At 46.7% G+C, this 21,535-nt stretch overlaps 1 protein-coding gene across 3 annotated transcripts in view; it reads left to right on the top strand.

The window, feature by feature from the left end:
* Window positions 1-1,935: 1,935 nt before the first annotated feature.
* AATF (apoptosis antagonizing transcription factor) overlaps window positions 1,936-21,535 on the top strand; it is a 55,666-nt gene continuing 36,066 nt past the window's right edge. For 2 of the 3 annotated variants that reach the window (XM_086624656.1, XM_009984953.2), the window contains exons 1-4: window positions 1,936-2,021; window positions 4,450-4,638; window positions 5,299-5,715; window positions 6,358-6,495. In XM_086624656.1, the coding sequence (XP_086480782.1) occupies window positions 1,937-2,021; window positions 4,450-4,638; window positions 5,299-5,715; window positions 6,358-6,495 (829 nt within the window). In that variant the 5' untranslated portion in view covers window position 1,936. The remainder of the gene's footprint in view (window positions 2,022-4,449; window positions 4,639-5,298; window positions 5,716-6,357; window positions 6,496-21,535) is intronic. The other variant, XM_086624655.1, reaches the window with a different exon arrangement.

The raw sequence follows: 21,535 nt of genomic DNA, 5'->3' as shown, positions 1-21,535 counted from the left end.
TGTTGGGGTAAGCACTTGTATCTGCTACTTAATTTTCTATAGATTTATTTCTCCAGGCTCCTCCCTTTGTTTGCAATGGCACCTTTTACTCTGGAAACAAAATACCTACAAACTCAAAGAAAAAAACTGAGGAGCAAAGCCAGGGAAGACACACTGTACACATCTCCTGTTTTATTAATTTCTTGTTTTATAAACCCATGTCTTAATAAAAAAAAAAAGATAGGAGTGCTTAATTTCATATTGCTGGAGCAATGGCAAATTCACACAATATATAATGCAGAGCATTATAGCTGTCAACCATGCCATGATAAAATAAATACTACAAAACAAAGTTGAAATAGGATCGAAATACTCCACAGCGTAAAATCCAAGGGTTTTGCTCACAATGATAACATGCACTTTTAGGAAACATTAGTTTTTATACCAATTGAACTGTATATTGTCTTGACAGTACACAATATCCCACGGTTTTACAGTGAGAGCCATAGGGGGTTCGAGAAGGAGGTGAGATGTTTGGGGTTGTTTTTTTTCCAGTCGCCTCCTTCCCGGGTGCCTCTCAGGGCCCCGAGCCCGATCTGGAGCTGGTGGGTGCTGGAGCTGCTGGAGACGCTGGTAATTAATGAGATTCCTCTGCCCTCTGTAGGAGAGCTGCCTGCACTGAGCGCTGCCTGCACCGCTGCCTGCATTCTAATTAGAAATCATGTCTGGATTAATTTTTATAGAGCATTTAAAAAAAAAAACCAACCACAAACCGAAACAGATAAGGAGCAGGGAAGAGTCTCACGTTGACAAGCAGCGGACGAGCAAGCACCCGATGCAATTTTTCTCCGAGCTGGGGCTCGAGCCGGTGCCCGGCTCAAGTTTGTGTCTTGCTGCTGGTGGTTTCGCAGGCAGAAGTCTCAACACTGGTTGTGGGAAGTCCAGATCCTGGAGTCCAGGCTGACCCCCTGAAACTGTTCACGGCAGGGTACGAAGTTCAGACCTACATCTGCACCTCGGAGTTGAGATGCTGATTTGGGTCCCTTCTCCCTTGTAACAGAATACACGGCAGCCTCTACTGCTGGTCCCCAGTTCCAGGTCTGACCTTGTGTTTCGAGGCCACCTCACCCCACAGAGCAGCCAGAAGCTGTCAGCAGGCAAACCCGAAAGAGCCAGCTCTTGTTAACGCTCTCAGCAGGTCACTCCTGCATCACTTTGCTGCTGCGGTGAGGCTGGAGTTTGGCGGAAGCACTCGGAGGTTTGGTGCTGGTGTGGATTCGCCGCTGTTGGCGTAACCCGTCCGGTGTAAATCAAGGACTGGGGTTAACCCAAGAACTCACCTTTGGGCTCTCACTGCTGTAAGAGGGGCCCTGGCTCCAACAGACGCCACAACATATGGGAGAAGAAGAGAATTAAGTCAGTTCTGTGCAGGTGGTGGTGCTAAAAATAGTATGATGCTCACTTAAAGATACAGTTGTAATATTTTGGATTATAGAGCTGGACTTGGCTTTTATACCGCTGTTATCCCAGCGCTGCTGAGCTCCAGAGCAGTGGGCAAACACGAGTTCTCACGATCCCAACATATACAATTATCATTACTCCCCGCTTAACGATGGAGGGACTGGGGCAGCGGGCACACGAGGCTGTGAACCCCACGCACCTCAGCCCAGACGCCCGCCAGACAAAGGGCGGGCACTCGCGAAGCCCCGAGTCCCGCTGGGCCGGCTCCTCCCGCCCAGCGGCCGCCGCTCTCCCCGGTTGCGGGCCCGGCTCCAGGCCCGGGCACCGGCTCCGGCCCGGCGGAACGCCGCGCTCCCACCCGGCGGGCGCCAGGACCCTGCGCGACCCGTCCCGTCCCACCGCCCCGCGCTGCCGGCCACGCCCCCGCCCGCTGGCCACGCCCCCTCCGAGCTCCGCCCCGCGGCCTCGCTCCTCCCTCCCTCCCTCCCGCGAGAAGATGGCGGCGCCCTTAGCGCAGCGGCTGGCGGAGCTGCTCGACCCGCGGCCCGGCTTACGCGACCCCGAGGACGACGCGGAGGAAGGTGAGGGGGGGCCGGGAGGAGGGCTCAGTGCCCGCGGCCGCCGGGGGCGGGCCCGAGCGGGTCGGGGCGGGCCGGCTGCCGCCGGACCGGCCGCACGTGGCGCCGTCGCGGGCCACCGGCGCCGGGGCTCGGCCTGGGCGCTGCGACGGGGCCCCCTCGGCCCCGGGGGGCCGCTCGATCGCCCGCAGCCGCGGGCGGAGTTCGGTTCTCCCCGCTGGGCACCAGTTCCCGGGCGGCACCACGGCGTGCGGGGCTCGGCCTGCCGCCGCCCGCCGCCCCGCGCCCGGACGGGTCACCGCCGGGGCCGGGGCTACCGCCGGGGCCGGGGCTACCGCCGGGATCGGGACTACCGCCGGGATCGGGGCTATTTAAGGAATGGAGGCTCTCGCCGGGATCGGAGTTGGAGTTACCCCGGGCCGGGCTGCCCCGGGGTGGGCCCTGGCACGGGCCGCGCTGTGCGGATCCAGGCCGGTGAGCAGATCCGGCTGGAAATCTCCAGGGAAAGAGACACAAAAGCGCAGCGTTGGGACAGGACTTCTTCCTCTGCCGGGGAAGCGGCGGGAGGCTCAGCGGGCGCCGTTGTTGGTGACCCCCTCCCTGGCACACAGGGCGCTCCGAGCAGCCCGCAGTGTGCTGCACGTGTCCTGTGGTCAGTTATCAATTTTTATTTCAAATCACGCTCCTTTTGCCTTAGTTATGATGTTTGGGACATTCGTCCCTTTCCCTGTGACAGGTGGCAGCGTCATCTTCTCAGTTTCCAGGCTGGTGCCTGCTGTGCCCTCGACTTGCCCTCTCCAGCGCAGTCTTCCCACCACCAGCAGACCCTCAAGCCATGGGCAGGAGCCATCTCTGGAGCTGTCACAGTGTTCTGCACTCCCCTCTTGAGATAGCGGGTTAACCATCACATGCTGGCAGCCGTTGGCTTCAGGAGGTACCAGGCTCCAGTCAGGGCAAACGTTGTGCCAGCTAGCCTGGTTCTTCTGTACAAATGTACGTGAGAGCGATAGTATCTTGTAAGCAACATCTTAGTAACCGTTGAGGAGATGAATGTAGTCAGCAGAGGCGTTTTCCCATTTTAGTCATCGTGATTTAGTTTCACGCTTCATACTTTAGTGATGCCAAGACTGGAAACACCAGAAGATCCATTGAGTGTCACAGGTCATTCTGCATCTGCCCCTCTTGCCCAGTCACTCCTTGGTGTTGACCATCTTGCCATCCTCTTGTAGCTGGAGTGACTATGTTTAGACTTGATCGTGTTGCTTGCATGATGAGCAGGAGTTTTTTTTGCTTCCCCCTGCCTCAAGCAAACACTGCATGTGAGGCATTAACGTTTCCAAACACACATTAGAAGAGCACTTAGCGATGTTCAGCCAGTTGGATCACTCAATTGGTTGAACAAAGCTAACCCTGTAATTTTACATACAGGGTGTCTTGCACATGAATGAAAATAAGGAGGGAATATGGTGTGATGTGTTCTTTTTGCTGGACTGCTCCATTGCTGTGTCCTGGAGAAGATGAGTATGAAAGAGGGTAATAACCCTCTTTCAGTGGAACAGAAACAGTGAAACTATTTTCTCCATTTAGCCATTCTAAAATATTTACATATTTCTGTGGCTCATATGTATAGCAAGAGGCCAAAGTGCATCTGAATTGCAGTTTCTGTCATTTAATCTGTAAGTGTGAAGTGAGTGAAGGCATTCCAGCTTTCCTGAGTCCTCCACCCAGAGGACTACACTTCTCATGAGAAGGGCTTGGGCAGGCTTAGTTTTCTAGCACTTTGTGTGGGTTCTCTAAAATAAAGAAGAGACAGGAAAGAAAGTGTGGATGTAGGCAATGTTCATTCAAAAAGAAAAAAGGATTCAGAAGGATTTTTGGTGTTTGTTAATAAACATTCATTTCTGGATTGCAGTGGAGTCCTGTGATACCAAACCTGTATACGGAGAAGTCTGGAGTATTGAGAAGGGGGTTGGAATTGGTCAGTTTGTGTAACGTCTCCCTTCCTCCTGCAGAGGTTAACCTGGCAGGTGGGAGAATCCTCTGGCTGCAGAGAAGTCATAGGATGTTTTCTAAAAAATACCCTTGGAGCTATTTTATCTCTTCTGCTAGATCTTGTGTTTCTTTGCTCAGCAGTTCCGAGGCAGGCCTGGTGCTGATGTGCAGAAAACCCAGTTTCGAGGCTTTTTTCCTGCCTTTGATTCATTCCTCAGCAACCTTTCGAAAATTAGTGTACCGACTTTCCTTCACCAGGCAGGGAAGAGCCTCAAAGCCAGACTCTTACGTGAGGCCGTGTTGCCATCCAGCTCATCTTTACTGAGTATTTTTGTTTGTAGAGCATGAGGAGTTTGCCATGGCTCCTTCCTGCAGCTAGTCTGAAATTCAATTCAGTTCAGACGTGCCTCCTCCCTTTTTTTTTTTTTTTTCCCCACAGCTACAGTTGCTAAAGTGATTGACAAATTTGAGGATGAAACTGCAGATGACATTCTCCCCGTTGGTAACATACGGAAAAAGGCTTCAGCCTCTCTCCTGGAAGCTGATAAAAGGTACAGTGGGAAAACTACATCTCGCAAAGCCCTGCAAGAAGAGCTCTGGGGAGATGCTCTGTCTGAAGAAGGATCTGGTAAGAAATCTCATTTCTTTCCCCTTTTCACCAGACTAGTGAAAATTTGATGTTAGCATGTTAACTGAGCTAGTGCCAGCTGAACGGAGGTGACAAACTTTAGGTCCCTGTTGCAGAGCAATATAAACAGGTACAATTAAGTTGAACATCTTCTTGAGATGCCTTCCTGAAATTCAGGCCGTATTTTTTTTGCCTGAGGGAAGGGGAAATCCCAAAGAGGAAGTCACTTCTACAAATGGAGGAAAGAGTGTGACCAAGTGTAAGGTGAGGCTCAGGGCACTGACTGAACGTTGTGTGGAAGAAAAGAAACAGCTCCAGGTTTTAAGCCAATATATCTTGAGGACTGCAAGTATATACAGGTTCTCATTTAAAAATGCCTACAGCAAATTCTGAGCACCTTGTTGGCTTATCATGTCGTTGTTTCATGGGAAAGCCAAGCCACAGATCTGCTAATCATTGCTGCAGAAAATGTGAGCTAAGACCTTTTTGTGGATGTAGCCTTGTGTTTCTGTTATGTAGCCAAAGCAAAGAATAACGTCATACACAGGTAAAAAGGAGTTTGGAGCTCAAATAGCCCAAACCTGTAGCTGTCCATGATGCGTACTGCAAAGTGCACATTTTGCTGGTAAGTAAATAACTTTCTTCTCTTTTAATTCTTAGCTGAAGAAGAATTAGATGAATGGTACAGTGGCAGTGAAGATGCAGAAGAGAGTGGCAGCTTAGGCACTAAAACAAAGGAGGAGCCCAGCAGTGCTGGCAGTGACCAGGAGGATGACTTGGAAGACGATGAAGGGACAGATCCATCTGCCGAGGCCAAGACATCGAAGTTCAGTTTCCAGAATATTACAGACTTTGAGAAATTTACAGAGGGGATGGATGATGTAGGAAGCAGTGAGGGAGAAGATGAAGATGATGCCAGCGTGGAAGAAGGAAGTGATGAGGAGGGGTATGGGAGTGAAAACCATGACAATATAAAAGAAACCAAAGACAGTGAAGATAATGGGGGGGTGATGACATTCTCAAAACGACAAGAAGCTGAAGAAGTAGAAAAAGGAAAAGCTGTGAAGAACCAGCTAGGTTTGTGCATGTTTGCTTTGTATTTTGACAAGACTTTCACCTTGCTGACACTGCAGAAGCTGGCCATGTTAGGAATCACTTCAGCATGTTAACATGTTGTTAGCATACTGCATGTGCATGCTAGAGCAGCCCTAGTCATTTGCAAATGTTCTGCCACGTCTGCTATGCAAACTGGTGTCACTGCTGGTACAAAATCTCCTGTTATGAAGTGTATTTATCCACTGACTTAATTGAACCAGTACTGAATATACTTGTAGTATTGGTGGGGATGGGGACTTCCTACACTGATAGTGCAGTGATGCTGATACTACTTCTGTTTCTTTTCAAAATGTGATACTGAATGCAATTTCTTTCTATCTCTCCTATTAAAATATCCACCTCCGTTTGCAGAGTGTCCTTTTAAACAGTAAAGGATGTTGTTTTTTGTGGATCACAGAATTGCAGTCAGGATCATAGAATGGGATGCTGCTTTGTCCAGAGATACCTTGTGCCAGTTTTTTGCTGGGTCAGTGAATGCAAAGATTTGCCCTAACCAGGAGTAATGTAGCACAAAGAAGGTCTGTGCTGTTAAATCAACAGCTCCTTCATGAGCAGGAAGTGCTTTGGCTTGCTAAATTGTTTTATTTTCTCTTTGTTATGAAGCGCTGTGGGATCAGCTATTGGAAGGGAGAATCAAGATGCAGAAGGCACTCCTGACAGCGAACCGGCTTCCGCAGCCAGATACTTACCCAATCTTCAAAAAGGAAGGCGGACAAGAATTTGACAATGCTGTCGAGAACTGTAAGAATTCTTTAATCTTTCTACTTTTGGATAGACTGCTGTATCCAGTGTGTTTTGCCTGTGTGGGGAAGTGTTGATGGGAACGTGAAGGCTTTGAGTTGCCTGTGTCTGTAGTATTAGCTGTTGGTTTGTGTCGCCTTAACCACTAATTAGGCACCGTGCAAACAGAAACAAAAATGTGTTTCCTACCCCAGACAAAGAAGATGCCTCCTGTCACCCCGTCTATATAGGCCTAGTTGATGTCTGCTGGTGGCCTGTCATCACTTACGTAGTGCTGAAAGCCTCAGCTCGGGTCTGGCTGCTATTTCTAGCTCATTTGGGGATTGAAGTTGGCTTATCAAATTTAAGTTTCATGCTGGATCTTAGGAATAATTGATTTGGTTAGTGCTGTTCGGTGCAGAGTTGGGATGCTGCTTTGTCCAGAGGCACCTCGTTGTACCAATTTTGTGCTGGGTCAGTGAATGCAAAGATTTGCCCTAATAAGGAGTAATGTAGCCTAAAAGAGAGGGCTTGTGCTGTTAAATCAACAGCAAATATCTTTTCAACTTGGAGCTGGTTCATCTGTTTATTTCTTAGGATCACTATTAATGATACCAATCTGATGAGATTTGTAGTAGATTCTCCAGTATGGCAACTATAATGTGCACGCTCCAACTTCCAGGTGCAAAGTACTCAACTTCAGTGTGTTGTGGCTCTATTTAATTTTTAGAATTGGACACCTTTTTTACCGGCCTTAAGGAAATGCACAGGGAGATAAATGTCTGGTGTATTATCCTTAGGAGTAAATACAAACTTCTGCAGATATCAGTGGATGTCCATTTGTCCCTGACATGTTTGTTGTTTTCTGTCAATAACCACACCAGTGACAATGTTTATACACAGATTGTTGTTTTTTTCTAATCCTGCTAATGAGAAATTAGTGGGCTTTGTAGGATATTCTTCCAGTGATTTTGAGTTGTCTGTGTCTGTAGTATTCACCATCATCAAACCTGACCCTGAATCTTGCCCTACACCAAGTTTTCACTGTCATCCTATGGCTTATACCTGATCTGAATGTGGTACCTAATCAGCTTACCTGGAGTTACAGCAGGTGAGATACTTTATATTTTCAAGTTAGCTCTGCTGCTTTAAAGGAACTGATTAAGGAAAAAAAGGCGAACTTCCAACAATACTAAGCTGACCTTTTAGTGAAATGCGTGTTATTAATGTATTTAATGAGATGCATTACAAACTGCACTGAGCACCGTGTTTCATTACAGGTCTAAAATGCAATATCATTAAAGACCTTTAACAGAAACAATGGTTGACATTTTGATATTTCCCATAAGCAAAATACATCCAGGAACGTGGAGTATAATACTGTACGCAGTACAGCAGAGAGGTTAATCTTCCAGTTGTCCGGAACGCTAAAGGAAAATCCACTCTTAATAACTGCTCAGTGATTCCCTCCCCACCCTCTTTCCATAATCTGGGCAGGAAAGTTGCAGCAGCATCAGCGTACTCTGATGATCCTGATAACCTGGATTCATGTTCTGTGTTTCATCCGTGAAGACAAGAAGAAAATATAGCTGGAGTGACCTGGGCAAAGTTAGCAGAGGAAGTAATGAACTTAGGAACGTGCTGGTACTAGTACACTTGTTTAGTCTTTTTTGGTGTTCTCTAAGGGACCAAATTTATATTCCTTTTTTTTTTTTTAATTTCTATTTTTTAAAAATACAATCTGTAATTGTACAGTAAAGTAGGTTATAATAAACAGTCATTTTTGATGAGCTGCACTGTTGTCCATTGCAGCTGTCTTTCACTGCTCTGCAAAGATGTTCTTTCCAGGAGCTGCAAAGTGCCAAGCATGAAATAAGGGGTATATTTATACCTGCAGATCTTATGAAAGACCAGGGGTGTAGTTGATGTTGTGGCAAAGACCCGTTTCTCTCTCACTTTGCTGTGTTGGGCCCTGTGAGAGGGGTTCATGTCTAATGAGCAGCTAGAGCTTTACCCTGTGGGCAGTCTGAGCTGTCTTACGTTTTCACAAACGGAGCTTCTATCTGGACAACGGGGCTGCGACCTGTCAGTTCAGGAGCTGAAACCCAGAAGTCTTTTCTGAAAATATGCATCATAATATATTTAAAGCTCTTTATTGAATCGATGCGCCTTGATTTGTGAGGGAGAAAAATTCTCACTTAGTGTAAATCAGCTTCCAATGAAAGTCCTAGTTTTTAGCTGGTCAGGTGTTTATACCTTCTATAAAAATAAACTTTTTTTTTTTTGCTCAAAGGTGTAGTGAGTTGGGTAAGCATTTCTGGACTCCTGAGTTGTCATTCCAGTTTGTGTTACGAGTTTGTGGGTAGCATCTCATTTCCCAGACAGCGAAAATTAGAAGAACTGTGCACAAGTAAGCTTAAGGATGAGTGGAAGTCAGGACTTTGTAAATACTGACTGCTGAGGTGATTCCATTGTAAGTGATGTGCTTCAGTCTTGGACAGGGTTTGGGATAATCATGACATTGACACTGTTTTGGACTGGATGATGCTCTCCTTTCAGGGAAGCCTCAGCACTTCTTTCCAAATTCACAGAATAAATTTGGCATGCTTTCATCATCCTCATTGAATAGGAGGAGGTGACTTTCTTGGTGTTCAAGTTGCAGAAAGCAGCTGGTGCCAAAAATCCAGACTCTCGGTGCACACTGTAGCTTGCTGAAGGCAGGAGGGTGCAGAGGGGTCTCAGCACCAGCTCTCTGAGGTCCTGGATGAGTCCCTTGCATCTCTTTGAAAGCTGTCCCAGAATGCTTTCAGTAATTTATGTCAAGTCCTTCCATTGCTCCTGAAATTTCTGCTCTGTGCCCACAGGAAGGGTGATTTTTTTGAAATGGAAAACACTCCTTCGTATATTTGCCTCTTTGGAATCTCCCACTTGTGACAACCCTCTGTGCAGCTGGTGGTGGTGGTGAAATTCCCTTGGGATTTGAATATCATTGTGTTGAAGGGTAGACAGTAGTGTTCTATACATTTGCAGTTTTAAAGCCAAATCTGGGTGAAAATGGGAAGGTCATGCTTGTTTTCAGAATTCTGAGGTTGGAGGTTGCAAAACCTCGAGTGTTTAATTTATTATTTTTGTAATCTTTTGTGAATTTTTTTTTTTAATGATACAGCGTGCCTTGGACAGTCTTGGATTCCTGAGATCTCAGGTTCTGGTGGATGATTTACTGCAAAATTGCTTATAAATTGAAGTAGAAAATGTTTTGCAGACCTGGCAGCTTTCAGGCTTCACACCCATTTGTCACCCAGCATTTCCCTTTGTGTATAGAACAAGAATTAATTAGGCTGCACTGCAGGAAAAGTTTATGGCCATAATTTATATAGGATGAATTTCTGTTTAAAGAGACAGCATTGCTTTGTTTGCACTGTCTTACTTTTTCTTTCCTTTTTTTTTCTTTTTTTTTTTTAATCTTTAATTATATTCCAGGGTTTTTTCTGTCACCCTTTTTACATACAAATTGGAGACCAAACTGTGGTCATGGAGCTCATGCTTATTCCTGTTTTGCATCCATGGAGAAAGCCGGGGTGGTTGTTAATGCTGGAATCACAGTGGCTGCGCTCTGAACGCGGTCGCTGCGCACGTGAACTCCCACCGCTCCGGTTTCCAGGGGCCAGGAGTGCCTGGAGTGGTCTGTTTCTCCGAGATACATTTGTATTCTCTTGCACCCTATCTTCCAGTCTAGTCCAAGGTTTGAGATGTTGCCTCTGTTTGGGGTCTTGCACGTTCAATTAATGTTTTTCATAATCAATGCAAGTCAGAATTCGCAATCTGCTCCTGATTTGCACATTAAAGAGACCCATTAATTAAAAATTCCAATCCCTGGCATGTTCCCGCAGGATCCTTGCATTATTTACATAGAAAAAGAGTGCAAGGTGCAAGTTTCTGTGCTGCGTCTCTGCACAGATTGCATGCCTGCCATTCATATTTCTGTGTATGTTTTCAAGGGGGAGGGAGGTTAGAAGTGGATCTCGTGAAAATGTCATGAAAAATTACCTCAAGGGCAAGAAAGAGCCAAAGAAGAGGTGGAAGAACATTAGTGAAGCCACTTCCAGTGTCAGGAATTAAACAGTTCCTAGGCTTGGGGCTTGTTATGTTAAATCTTGATTCAGTGACAAAAAAACCCACAGCTAGTTGGGGGGCAAGGGGACAAGAAGAAATTGTCTCTCTGCATCGGCGGAGGCTGGAAGCTGTTGTTTTACGTGCCCTGGGTAACTGGGCTTCCCAGTACCATCATGGAGCTCTGTTCTTCCTAGTTTAAGTATATCCTCTTTGCAATTTATTTTTTTTTTAAATAGTAAGCTGGGAATATTTCAGTGACTAGTAGTTAGACAGTGATACTTTATGCTTCACGAAAAGAGCTGGGAATTCTAGCTTTTAAATAGTATGTTATTTTCAGTTTTTAGTTGGCAAGACAAGGAATTAAAACCACACAAGTGCAGGTGAGGCTCTTGCAGAAGGCAAGATGCTGGTGGAAATTACAAGACTTTAAAGGGATGAATAATTGTGTATGTTTTCATATGTATGTACTTTCACTTTCCAAGAATTCAATAGGTCCCTGAAATGTCAACTACCGGTTGAATTTTTGTGATTGGTTTTTGCTTTGACTCCGTCTGTCAGTGGATTAAGAGAAAATACTGGAATCCCACATTTCTGTTCTTCAGCATAAGCTGAAGATGAGTTGTTTTGGAGAAATGGAGAGAATACTGGTTTTGGTAAAAGGTAGACATGCAGGTCGGTAAGAATGAATTCGCTCACTAAAGGATCAAAAGTGGGGACAAAAAATATTAATTGTTATTTACACTTTGTGGAGCTGTGGAGAAGTGATACAAAGGTTTGTGATCAATAAGAAAATAAACCTGAATAAAGTGAATCAGATAAAAAAATCAAACTAAATGCTCCATGTGCTTGCAAGGCCATTATCCCCAAACCTGCTGGGGTTATTAATGTATTCGTGGAGCAGCAGCAGTGGGCTCTGCCTAACAGTGGCCTGAACTTTGCAGCACGGTGCCTTTTCTGCTGTTAATAGATACAAAAGTGTACACGGCTTGTTAAATCCTGCTGAAATTTATGCATCTTTTCTCAACTCACAGTGATGGTTGGACTTTTGTTTGTATTCTCTGTAGTCTGTCTTATTTTCCTGACCACCACGATGTTACTCCGTGGATGTTCACTGTGGCCATGAGCTAGTGGCATTGTGTCCACGCAGAGCGCAGTTCCTGTATTCCTTGTATTCCAGGAGGGTGTGTTATCCAGAGGGAAACCTTGTTCTCCCCGTCATTTAGCATTTCTGTAGTATCTGTTTGAAATTCCTCCAGAGGAATTGTTGTGCTGGGCTCATTCACACAGAAGGATGAGTTTAGGTTGGAGGCAGGGCGCGGAGGAGTGCTGCAGTCAGCACAGCTGGCTGAGGAGCGATGCTGCAACGCATGACCTTGGTCCATGCTGCACCGGTGCCCGAGGACAGCAGAACAGTGTGTTCTGCCTCTTGGGAGTAAATTAAATGCAATGCTGGAGATTGGTCCATTTTTGTGCCCTGCCAGTAGTGCTCCTTGCAGCCTGTGTGGTGTTACAGATAGGGAGTTTCTTTGTGGCCGCTCTCTGGATGCAATGACACCTCGAAATGGGAAATGCCAGTTGCTGCCTGAATGGTGGTTCCCAGTCCTGCCTTTCCTTCTCCATACGGAGTTTGGGCTGCAGAACACAGAGCATGTGCAGCTTTTGCTTCCTTCATTGCGTATTTTAAATGGGGTGCTGTGAAAGAACTTTATAAAGATGTGGAAAGATGGAACAAGGGAAACTGGTGTGAACTATGTGTGAAGTTTGCAGGAAGCAACTCACTATTTATAATCTTACTGTAGCCAGTTTCTTCAACTCGGAGTCAGTTGCTGGATAACTTTTATTACACATTGATTAGTTACTCCCTTGAGGTGTTACATGTCTCAGGTGCAGCTAGCCAATGGTTGCTATTTAATGATGGTTTATTGAAAAGTAGAGCTCAGAGGAGCACTTCCAAAACTTTGCAGACCTTGCCTGGGACTGCACGAGGTGTTCGGTGCCTTCTGGGAAATGAAGGAAATGTTGCCTTTTTGTTCCTCAAATGTGCAGTCCAGTCCAAACACTTTGACCCAGAAATCTGGGATAGTAGTAGGTGCATTTGCAGCGAGTGTGTTGGTAAGGACTGTGCTTCCACCTGGAGCTGCGAGGACCTTGATGGTAATTGCCGGAGTTGGGCTCTTGATGCACCAGGTTGGTTAACTGCTCCCGTGACAAATATCTGTGGCTTGTGACTAAACAGCACGTTTGTGGGCAAGGCCTCTTAAGGATGTGATTAAGAGTCCCACTTACATTCACTGCCAGCAGGAGACCTCCAAAGATGCCATGTGTTTTCTGGGTTTACATTCTTGCATATTAAACGTTTCTGTATGAATGCTCCACACTGAATATCTTTATTTTCTTCTGGGTTAGTTCTGTAATATTTTGCTGAAAAGGGACTCAAGACAGAGGGAAGGAGTCTATTTAGTATCTATTTAGTCTGCATTCATTTGTATGTTCTCATTGTCTTTTATTAGAGGATTATTTTCTGGATTCTGTTACTCTCATTCCAGATCTTAAAAAAAAAAAAGTAAATTACATTCTATGCAACATCCAGGTGAGTCATGTCAAAGAAGCTGATTAAGCATTGACTATCTTTGGATAAGATCAAGTCTGCTTTAGGTACCGGAGAACCTGTTCCACTTCCTCTAAGAGAGGATGTGTCTGGGAAGGCGTCCTCCTCTCCAGTTGTGCAGCATCCTCCGTCTGACGGACCCTCTGCCTCGCTCCTCGGCTGCGCCTGCTTGTCGTTTTACACATCCAGTTAGAGAAAAGCGGTTGGATGAAACGTGCTTTATTGACACAAGCTCGGGATTTTTCAGAGGAGCCTGCAGGAATCAGCTGCCAATAATTCCAGTCATAATTTTGTTATCATCTCTATCTGTGGATCACTGTTAAAGCTCAAACGTATCCGTAGGTACATCTGGAGATGCTACCGTGTTAATACAGAGCTGGTAGGTGTCACGGGGGAGTGGGGAGGAACTGAGGCACAGGCAGATTACGCAGTTTCCAGAGGCGTAGAGCAGTTACAGGATTAATTGGTGCTAGGCAAGATCATAGACTTAAATATATTCTTGCTTTGAAGATTTTACTGGGAGCCTGCACAAATGTGTGACAGCAGAACTGGGTTTCAAGCCTGAGTGTAAATTATTGTGATCAGATCTAGCCCACTTAAAACTGGTAGTTCATTTTAATTGAATTGTATCAGTCTAGACACTTTATGAATACAAAAAACATTGCGCTCGTCAATTCGCGCGGGGTTGAATTTGATTTAAATGGATGGGGATGCACGTGTCTCCAAATTTCTCCTTTCCTCTCTGATCGAATGAAGAATCTATTCAGCTGTTTTTGGGACTGAGCCAAAGCCTGTTGACATTAAGGAAGACTTTTCTCTCGACTAAAATAAATGAACGAATCAGACCTTTTTTTGTAAATTTTGATGTAATGATCCTATGCCTTAGAGAGCTTTTGCTAAGAGCTGGGGTCAGTAAGGATGGTAAGTCCTGGGTTTATGGGTGACCATTCTGCGTACGTGGCAGTGAGTGAAAGGGAAGAGATGTGAAGTGAGATGCTTTAGACAAAGGCACAAGTCTCAGTTTTGGAGCTCTGTTGTTGTTTGGGTGTGTGTGTTTAGTTGGGTAATGGGGGAGTGTGAGGTTTTGTGTGTGTGCAGAATCTGGGCTGTGTGAGGTACCAGAAAAGTATTTTGTGGCCTCTCGTTGCTGTCTGTGAATTGTTCAGAAATGCTGTGTAGGAGGTGGTGGTGGTGAAGTGCAGGTAGGTTATCTCCATAGCCATATGTGTTGGATGCTGTTGGCGTTTGAGGTTTATTATTCTAGTGCAAGAAATGGTAGAGAGAGTCCATAGTTGTTGACCTGATACACCCAAACTCCAGGCGGTGGGGTTACACCACGCTTCAAGCGCGTCAAATAGGTTTGCCTACACTTTAGTTTCTTGAGATAATTAATAGCTAATTAAATGGGGTTTAGCTAGATACTTGTCCAGGTTAGTCCATATACTCCACAAACAACCCACAAACAAGATGCAGGGAAACAAAGGCTTGCAGGGCGTCCAGACAAGCGTGTGCAAATGTCAGCTAACTGGGATTAATTGGCAATTGGTTACCTTGAGATGGAAACTCGGTGCTTGTCATGATAAATGTAATTAATGGCCTGGCATTATATGGGGAGGTCAGTCTACATGGGCTAATGTTCCCTTCTGGCCTTAATATCTAGATAACTATGAGATTTCACATTTCTTCTTTCTTTCTCATTCTTGCATGTGTACTTGGGGATTCCTGCCTGGCAGAGACGGGAATGCATGCTGTCAGCTTCTTTACATGTACAGTAATGTAAAACATCAGTTTTTATAAATCTCATTTTTACAAGCCCCGTCCCCTCCCCGGTTTGGGCTGATATCAAAAGATGATGGTTGAGGCGAATCAGTAGAGCATGAACTTCATGGAAGTGTTTCTCTTTCTCTGCCTTCTCAGCTTTCCCCCTCCCCCAGTCCTCACTAATAAAATCCTTGAATACCAAGCCTTTTATTCTGTTGTTGCATCTAGTTATTTTCTTTACTTTTAGCGAACTCATCTATGTCTGATCCTGTTGTCCTTACTGTCAAATGCAGTAATATTAGAGTGGAATGGCTAAATTCAGTCCGTTCTGTAACTCCTTGGGAGTCAGCTGAACTGCTCGTGTGAAGAGGGTTTGCAGCATTGGCTCCTTTGTGCTGGAGGAATACAATTTACCCCTCTGCAAAGGCTTTTGCATCATTTGCATTCCAATGGAACCAGCAAATTGGACCTAGGGTATGGAGCAGACCTTTTTATTGCCATCAGCAGAAAAGTCAGCCTTTTTCCTGCTTTCATTTGATAAAATTCCCCAAACTCAAGTGTTTTGGGAAGCGTGGAGGGAACGTTACTCCCATCATCTCCTAAAATAACCTGGACAGATTGACAAGTGCTTTGTGCTAGGATTCAGCTGAAGTCCCTGGGAAATGTATACATAACTACGCCACCTGAAAAAAAATGGGATCGCTCTCTGCTGCCAAAGGGCTTGCAGCTAGCCTGTCATTTAGTCCGGGCTGGCTCTTGGAGCTTCTCTCTTAGCTTATCAGTAGCCTTTTATTTCCGTGCCGTCTTGGTTTTGGAGCACCAGGAGGTACAGAGGTGCACATCTGAAGGTAGTGGAAGTCCTGCCTGCACCATGTTGTTCCGCCTACGTTTGGTTACGCGGTGGGAATCACAGAAAAGCTGCTGTCCGAAGCCCCGTGGTTAAGATGCGGTACCTGGAGGAATTCCCCCTGCCTTTTCCTGGCTGGTAACGCTGCCCTGTTGTTGGGAATATAGAGCAAGCTCCAAAAGTAATACTGACAGACTTCAGAATTATGATACACTGGAGCTCTGGCGTAATTCTTTGTTGAAGAAGTTAGGGGCCTGAAATGTTAAGGCTTATTGTTATTCTGAGTTGATAATCTCTGCCTTGCTTTAATAATTTTTCCTCATGCCTGGATAGCCTGCGAGTTGCACAATAATCACTCACACAGCTTTGTAATCAATGCCCAAAGTAATAGGATTCCGCTGGCCAACGGCAATTAATAAATTTGTGTCTTTTTTAAAACACTAGCAAGTCGGGCCTGAAATACGACTGACTGGCTTTCCTCATTTGCATATTTATTGCAGTGGAAAAATTCTTGCCGAATGATTGATGTTGAGCCTGCCTCTTGAATTCCAAACAGCACATTATTATGAAATGAAAAATGCCGGCCATACAGTTGATTAAAGTTGAAGACAGTGGAATCGGTGTTTTTTAAGATTGTGGGAGAATTAAAGGCATATTTTAATAGATGTTGACAAGAAGTGAACTAACAAAAGCAAAGCAAAGGATTTGCTTGAAAAGATTTAATCAAACGTGTTTCTTGGGGGATTAATTGCTGGGGATGACTAGTGCAAGTGGCTGGCTTGTGGATTTGAATGAGGAGTATTGTTCGGGGGCCAACGTATTGAGTGGCATTTTGACCTGTAGTTTAACTCCTGTCCCGCCGTCGTCCGAAAGGAGGGAAAATTTCCCCTCTTCATCCGAACGCTGGGATAAAAGCGTGTGCCTGGTAAAGACACTCTTCGTTCTGGACAGCTGTTGGAAGAAGAGAGGTTTGATTCCTCTCCTTGTTATTTGCACGCTGTGGCCCGTGCGCCGGGCACGGCGCCCGTTCCGTGCGGTGGTGACGCGGTGGCTCTCCGTGGTGGCCGTTGGAGCTCTCCCGATATTTGGCAGCTCAGCTTTTGCTCTGCATCCCGTGGTTCAGACACCAGCAGCGCTCCAGCTTTTCCGCGCGAGCGTTCCGCGCAGCCTGTGGAGGTACACGGGCAATTAAAAGCTTGCATGCCGACGATACTCCTGTGATGCCAGATCCTCAGATTTAATTGAGGGGAAAAAAGCAGCTAATTTCCAGCTTTGGCGTGGGCTCGGAATTTCAGCCGTGGTTGGTGCTGGTCCATGGCGGTAGCGAAGCTGCCGTTTGTGTTGCGGTCGCTGCGTACACAGCGGCGGCGGGCACCGTTCCTGGGGCGGCACCGCCGCAGCGGTGCCTGTCCGCCCTGCGAGGTGCCACGTACGGACAGCGGTGGAGTGAAAACCCCGGGAGTTCCATCCCCATTTTTAGGATTCCGCCCCGTACTCCGAATCCGCTGGATGGATGCGCTGGGGTCAGGCGGGGAGGAGCGCACCTGGTGGAGCAGTTTTGGGAATCCCACCGGTTGGCTCTCTGAACACCTCTGGAAGCCTGGCCTTGGGCACCGGCTCTTTTCCATCGGCTTAAAGCGTCTCCATGTGAGGCGGCTCCCTGCTGCTCCGCACCAGCTGCCGCTCTCCGCAGCTGCTCCGGGAAGATGCAACGAGACCCCATTTTTAGAGGTCCTGAAAAATAGTGCAGATATTTTTCCACGCAGGAAGCTGCCGTGCTGTAGGAATGCTGAGCTTCCAGCGATGGGTGAGCACAGAAGCCGCGTCCCTGGCACGGCAGCGCTTGGGTTTGGGCATCAGCAGTGGCACAGCCACCCCCGTGTGCAGAGAGGGCTGGGGGGGGGACACCTGGGAGGGCTGCCAGCAGCACAGCCCGTTTGTCCGTACCACTGGCATTGACAAAAATTGATTTTTGTGGTTTGAGAGCAGTAGGACAGATTTCATCTCTGGTGGGTCTCCTGACACTTTGATACATGGCAGTGCTATCCCTGAACGGAGCTAAATACTCCAGGGCTACTTTCAGACTGGGTGAGGGGACGTATAAAAGCAGAACGTATGAGAGAGTATTAACAGGAAGGCACGCTTTGATTTACTGATACTGGCTCCCAGCTTTCCTGGTGGATTGATAGGCTGTCTGCTGGATCTGGAACAACTTTTTCACCCCTGTACACAAAATGAAGGGGCTCCCACGGACTCTTAAATGTGACTCTTACAAGTTAGTGGCTCACCACAGACACTCTGAGTCCCATTTAAGCTGGAAGTTATATTCAGACCACGTTTGCTGAGTTCCTGGAGCAGCTGCAGATGGATCCCACTCAGCATCCTTTTCTCTTTCCCAAAGGGCAGCTTTAGAAAGGATTTGGTGGAAGTAGGCGTTACGTGTTGTCCTGGGGTTAGTTGGCCTCTCCTACACACAGAGTATGGGTTGTTGTTTGGGGGATTTCAGTTGCTCATGTTGAAATCCCGCAAAGGGATCCAGCTCCTTTTGTTTTTAAGGCCATACTGAGCCACCTGTCCTCAAAAAACACAGGTTGAACGTGCAAAAGTAACTCCTGGAAAAGGAGATGGTTTTGAGATTTTTCTCACTAAGGATGTGTGGCCCAATGTTAAAGGTGTGAGTTGTGACACTGATATAACGTAGAATATTTACACCAGCATGTTGCAGTGCAGATTGTCAGAGAGATGCAGCAAAGCTGCTGGCATACTGGGGTTAACTGGGGCGATAGGCTGTGCCTGCAAGGTTGGGGCGCAGAGTTTTACATACTGCAACTTAACAGTTGCTTCCGCAGCGCTGTGCCTGCAGTCCCTGGGCACTGCCCGGTGCCCGGGGCCGGGAAGGGGCAGCTGGGGGACGTTTAAGCATCTCCTCGTTGGCTGAACACAGTGGAGCAACACCCAGAAGCTGCACTGACAGCAGAGTTAGTGTAACAGCTCTGGGAATAAGCCGTTGGCATCAGGATCTGCCTGCTGGTGAATGAGTGGTGGGAAGGTAATCGTAGAGCTTTCACAGCACTTTTTCAGCCCCAGCCGGGTTGTGGTGCTTGTGAAAACCACGGTGTTGATATCTTCTTCATCCTAAAAGCTTTAGAAACTGAAAATGGTCAGGGACTGCCTAGGACCTAACACAGTTGGTGGCAGTGGGAGGCTTGTGCTATGTGGTCAGGGCCAGCATTGCGTGTGCTCTTCCAGGGACTGCTGGCTTTGTTCTGTGAACAGAGCAGGGAAGGGAGCAGGAGGTACAAACCTGATGGTTATCACATGTGAAAGCTGCTAGTTGGTTGCCTTAATGTACTGGCGTGCTTGAAAGCTCCATGTTTGTGACTTTATTCTATTTAATTGTCTATTTCAGACAAGGAGCAGCATTAAAAAAATGTACTGGGAGGGGGCAGGAGAGCAGAGGAGTTAGCGTCCGGCTTTCCTTCAAAATGACATAGTTTACATCTATGAAATAGTTTCGTTTTACGCTTCGTTCCTAAATGGATCCAGTCTTTTCCCCAAAGCAGACGGTGTAAAGCCAATGAGGGCATTAGGGAGAAGAGAAGATGAAGAGGGAGAGGAGACTGGGAAGAAAACAGTCCCCTCTGGAATTAAACGTGAAATGGATAGGGCAGGGCTGGATGGGAACAGGGCAGGGGAGGGTGACACTTGGCTTCTGGAGTTGAGTTTACAGCACACTTAAGCACCCAACAGTAACAATGAGAATGCCATCCAATAATGCTATTAAATACACAAGAACTGGAAGCACGGAAATTACCCAGCGGTAAGAGGCTCGTGATGAAGCCACTGTCTGGAATAATTAGCCCTCCCACCTGGTTAGACACACGGTCATTGTCTTCCCTGCCCTATCCATCTCCTTCACTCCAAATAAAATTGCTCCCCCTCCCCACTTGTGTTGGGGTCCGTATCTCATAGCCTGGGGGAGCCTGAGCCCGTCTTTATTCCTTGCCTGCTCGCGGTGGCCCTGATATACCCCAGAAGAGCTGGAGTGCTACTCCAGTTGTAATTGGCAGGATCAAAGCCGCCTGGGGTGCATTAGCCCTGCTGCTGGAGGACAGGCAGCGGGTAGAAAATAAACAGTTTCGGAAGCTCTGGGGACATTTAGCAGTGTTGCAGGCAGTGGGAAAGGTTTTGCTGCTGTAAGCCGTGCATTCAGGCTAGGGTGGGGGCACTTTCCTTTTGCAAGTGATGCTTTAGCTGCAGACACATAGAGCAAATGCATTTTTAAGGGCTTTTGTCTGTTTGTCTCTTGGAATTGTTTTGATGCTAACGCACGACTGTTTTACAAGTGTGGCAAACCTAATCCGTTAATAGGTTTATACAGCAGAGCTGTCAGAATGTGTCTATAATGAACCACGGGCTGGGGGAGGATGAGCCCAACAGCTGATCTGCAACAGAAGTCTTAAAGCATCTTCTCCTTGACATTCCTGTTACTGAGGTCAGGCCGTAATTTATCTGAAGATGGTGACAACTGAGCAATATCACGGTGGTAACACGCGGGAGATTGAGACCTCTGAATGTCTGGGCTGATTTCTGCTTGCACTGACTCTGTCTGGCTGACGAAGATTTGCTGTTCACCCCACCCCTGATCTCTGTGTCCTCCATTAAAAAAAAAAAAAAAGAAAAAAAAAAAAAGCGAGTGGTGAAAAGTTCCCTTCGTTCTGTTGTGGTAACTCAAAGAAAGAAACAGGTTTGGGAGTTAAGCAAAACAGCTCCACTGACTTCATGTCAGGGGAGACACTGGTCGAGGAGGTACCAGGGAGAACGTCCCACCACCGCTGTGCTCCTCCTGCCCTCCAGATAGATCCACCCGGTCTGTCAGCCTGGTTACTGGTGCCCGTGAGGATTCTGGTTCTGGGTGCATGGGGAGGGAAGCTGAGCCTGTCTGAATGTATCCAGCAAGAAAACGGATCCTGAAGTGGTGGGCTCCGTTCCTCCAAGCCGTGCATTTTTTCCCCTTTCTGTGGTGCCTCTTCGCAAAAGTAGAAGGCGATACACCAGTGTCAGGTAAATATAAATTAATCTGCCTAAAGTTCAGCTAAGGATTTTGGATAGAAGCGTGCCAAGTGTTTTACCTGGAAGAGCTGACCCTGTGATCGATGCGTAGCAATGTGCAAAGGGAGGGTTTGTGTAGGCCTGGGCAAACGCTTGTTTTATATCAGAGCGTTCTGCAGGGAGGCTTGTTGGTTGCCACAGAAGAACTATTTTAAAGAGCAGATGCTGCAACAGTGTGCAGTTAACCCTTCCCACAGTCAGCTGCAACTGTGTGTCCTTGGAGAACCTAAGATCATTGGAACAGAGATTGTTTTCTCTGCATCCGTGTAGATACAGGCAAGTTGTCAGCTATGAAAGCTGTTGGATCAGATACAGCATCAGATCTACATTCAGGATTTGTGTCTGCAAATACCCTGGAAAGCAACTACTCATCCCTGTAAAGCTAACCTTCACACCATGTGGTGATCATTTTCGACACCTCTCCACTCTAATCTTTTCTTCACTTCTGCTCTTTCTAAGAATCTCTGGGCCTGCCCTTCTGCTTTTCTGATCAGAATCCTCTCATTAAACTTGCCAGGTCATTGTTTAAGCTTCCCCCATAGATCAGATCTTGCTACATTTAATTTTACTTACAATCTAATTTCTTATACCTCCTACGTGGCGAGCACAGCGGCGTAGAA

Source organism: Tauraco erythrolophus, chromosome 21 (assembly GCF_009769465.1).
Source record: "Tauraco erythrolophus isolate bTauEry1 chromosome 21, bTauEry1.pri, whole genome shotgun sequence".
Taxonomy (NCBI): Eukaryota; Metazoa; Chordata; class Aves; order Musophagiformes; family Musophagidae; genus Tauraco; species Tauraco erythrolophus.
The sequence above is the reverse complement of the archived record's forward strand: the minus strand, read 5'-3'. Positions and strand labels throughout refer to the sequence as shown.